Raw genomic sequence first — 2,500 nt, forward strand, 5'->3', positions numbered from 1 at the left:
CAGTATTGAATCCATCCAGCGTCGTGGTACTCGATTGATATGTGGATCTCATGGATTATTTTTCCTCGCATCGACGACTGACTTCCAGATGACAAACTCTAGTTGTTTTTTTGGAATGTTAGACTTTGGTGTCCCAGGCATCCCTGTAAACATAGTTCCTGCAACGTGAGAACTTGTTTGCAGGCTTTCAGTAACCATGTCCTTGACTTCGCGAAGAAGGTCGATTACTCTTGGGTGAATTCCCTCACTACCAGAATATTTCACAAGAATATTAATCACCCAATCAAGACGGAATACGATATAATTCCTGCCATCATAATGTACAAATGGTTCCCACCCAGGCTCTACTCGGTTCGTTAATCAGAAGAACCGAATGTCAATTTTGACATTTTTGTTCTGTTGTTCCAATTTCTGTTCTGTCCTAACTTCCGTTCTGTCGCTTCAAATTCCGTTCTGTAGCTTTAATTTCTGTTCTGTTGCTACAATGCCTGTTCTATTGCTTCAATTTCTGTTCTGTTACTACAATTTCTGTTCTGTCGCTTCAATTTCTATTCTGTTGTTTCAATTTCTGTTCTGGTTTCCTAAATTCTATTCGATTGGATCGATAAAATATACAGGATCTTTAAAACAGAATTTGAAATAATTTTGCTAAACCAATCAAACTTATTTCTCTTCCCCCTTATGCAATTTCGCGGTGGCCTCATGGTTAGTGCGCTCGACTCCGGATCGAGTGGTCCGGGTTCGGGGCCTGGCCGGGGACATTGCGTTGTGTTCTTGGGCAAGACACTTTACTCTCACAGTGCCTCTCTCCACCCAGGTGTATAATTGGGTACCGGCGTAATGCTGGGGGTAACCCTGCGATGGACTAGCATCTCATCCAGGGGGGAGTATAAATACTCCTAGTCGCTTAATGCTACTGAAACCGGAGATAAGCGCCGGCCTGATTGGCCTTCTGGCTCGTAAGCAGTGACTTATGCAATTTATGTTAGTGATGAAATTTTCCATTTGTGTGTTTCGTGTAATGTATCAGTCTTTTGTCACATGTGATTAATGCAGTGTTTTTATATTTGTTTTTATCTCGTGCAATGTATTATTGAAATTTTTATTTTTAAATGACAGGTGAATATGACCCTGATGGATGTGTAGAATGATGGAAGAAAAAGAAGAAATAATCCTGTCAAAGTACTGGAAACTCCATATAAGCAATGACATTGAAATTGCAAAAAAATCCCTAGAAGAAGACTGTCGAGCATTTTTGGAAGCATCAAATCCCAGGGATAGATTTAACCATCTTGATTCCAACTTTTATTCATGTATTTTGGAAAGAATTGCTGGGAGCTTGGGAACAAATGAAGACAGCATACACAAGATGAAAAGTGGATTTAATTCCTTAGAAAAGTTTGCCATAAACTTGGGGAAGTTTTCTTGGCGCAAAGAATTCCACGCCATCAAGGTAAGGTTTAATCTGAGAATACTTAACGATTCGCTGGCTTCACAATACAAAATTAAAATTATTTTTAATAGGTGACTGTGGCCAGGAAGACTTTTGTAGCAGCACCATAATAACTTCCTGATTTCCTGGCAGCAAAGTCTTCCTTATGATAATGATAATATAATAATACAAGGGGCAATCCTTGTAATATGCGTAATAGGAATGTCTCTTGATGAGAATTTTGTTGATATTGTTAAATGAAATTGATATGTTAAAACAATAAGTATGGAATTTGTAATCTCAATGCAATTTCTGGCCCATAAAATTTAGCCTTTGCTCTTTGGGCAGGCACAAAACTTAATATCCACAAGTGCTCCCATGCTTGTGCTTGCAAAATATCGGCAATGCCAAAATGTTCCAATTCTCACATAAAGTGACAGTCTTGATTATTGCTGTCACAAATTTCGGCAAAAATGTTGTTCAACAATGTCGAAGGAAACGCAAATAGGGGGCCTTTGCCAGCCGCTAAATCAAATTAGACGACAAATTAGAAACCTTTTTTTTTTACTAGCAAGGAATTTCCGTAGTTGCATCAAAGCTACCGCTCGCTTCTCTTGGGACTAGTTTTGATTGCTGCTGGTGCTTGCAAACCCATGCATAATTTGCAGAATCTCCTTCCATTAAGAATTTGTAATTGTGAAGTATCTTCACCCTCGCCACTTAAAAGGAGTAACATTTTTGGTTTCTTTTGCAGCTTTACACTGCATTTTTCAAAACTAAAGTTGAGCTGCAACTTCAGGATGCAGATGCGATTTTGTCTATTCTCGAGTCTTTGGGTTACACCAAGTCAGAGCAAGACCTTGAGCTGGTGTCAGTGAGAGAACCCAGCATAGAACAAGCCAAACGAGTGTCATTTCAACTCTTTCTTGTTCAGTTGGAATTACAAGTGATAAAGGAGATCATGGAAGAGATCATGGAAACCTCTCCTTCGATTCAAATTACACTGAAGGATATCATCAAAAGTCGAGAACGGACGCTGGACAAAACGAGCACTCGTAAATATTTGTC

General features: G+C 39.2%; 1 protein-coding gene across 1 annotated transcript in view; it reads left to right on the forward strand.

Moving 5' to 3' along the window:
• The window catches only part of LOC137999550 (uncharacterized), a 25,932-nt gene that overhangs the window by 19,989 nt on the left and 3,443 nt on the right, over positions 1 to 2,500 (forward strand). The window contains exons 2-3 of the mRNA XM_068845357.1: positions 1,120 to 1,453; positions 2,187 to 2,500. The exon at positions 2,187 to 2,500 is cut by the window's right edge and continues 3,443 nt beyond it. Coding sequence (XP_068701458.1) covers positions 1,139 to 1,453; positions 2,187 to 2,500 — 629 coding nt within the window. The 5' untranslated portion in view covers positions 1,120 to 1,138. The remainder of the gene's footprint in view (positions 1 to 1,119; positions 1,454 to 2,186) is intronic.

Source organism: Montipora foliosa, chromosome 1, assembly GCF_036669935.1.
Source record: "Montipora foliosa isolate CH-2021 chromosome 1, ASM3666993v2, whole genome shotgun sequence".
Lineage (NCBI taxonomy): Eukaryota > Metazoa > Cnidaria > Anthozoa > Scleractinia > Acroporidae > Montipora > Montipora foliosa.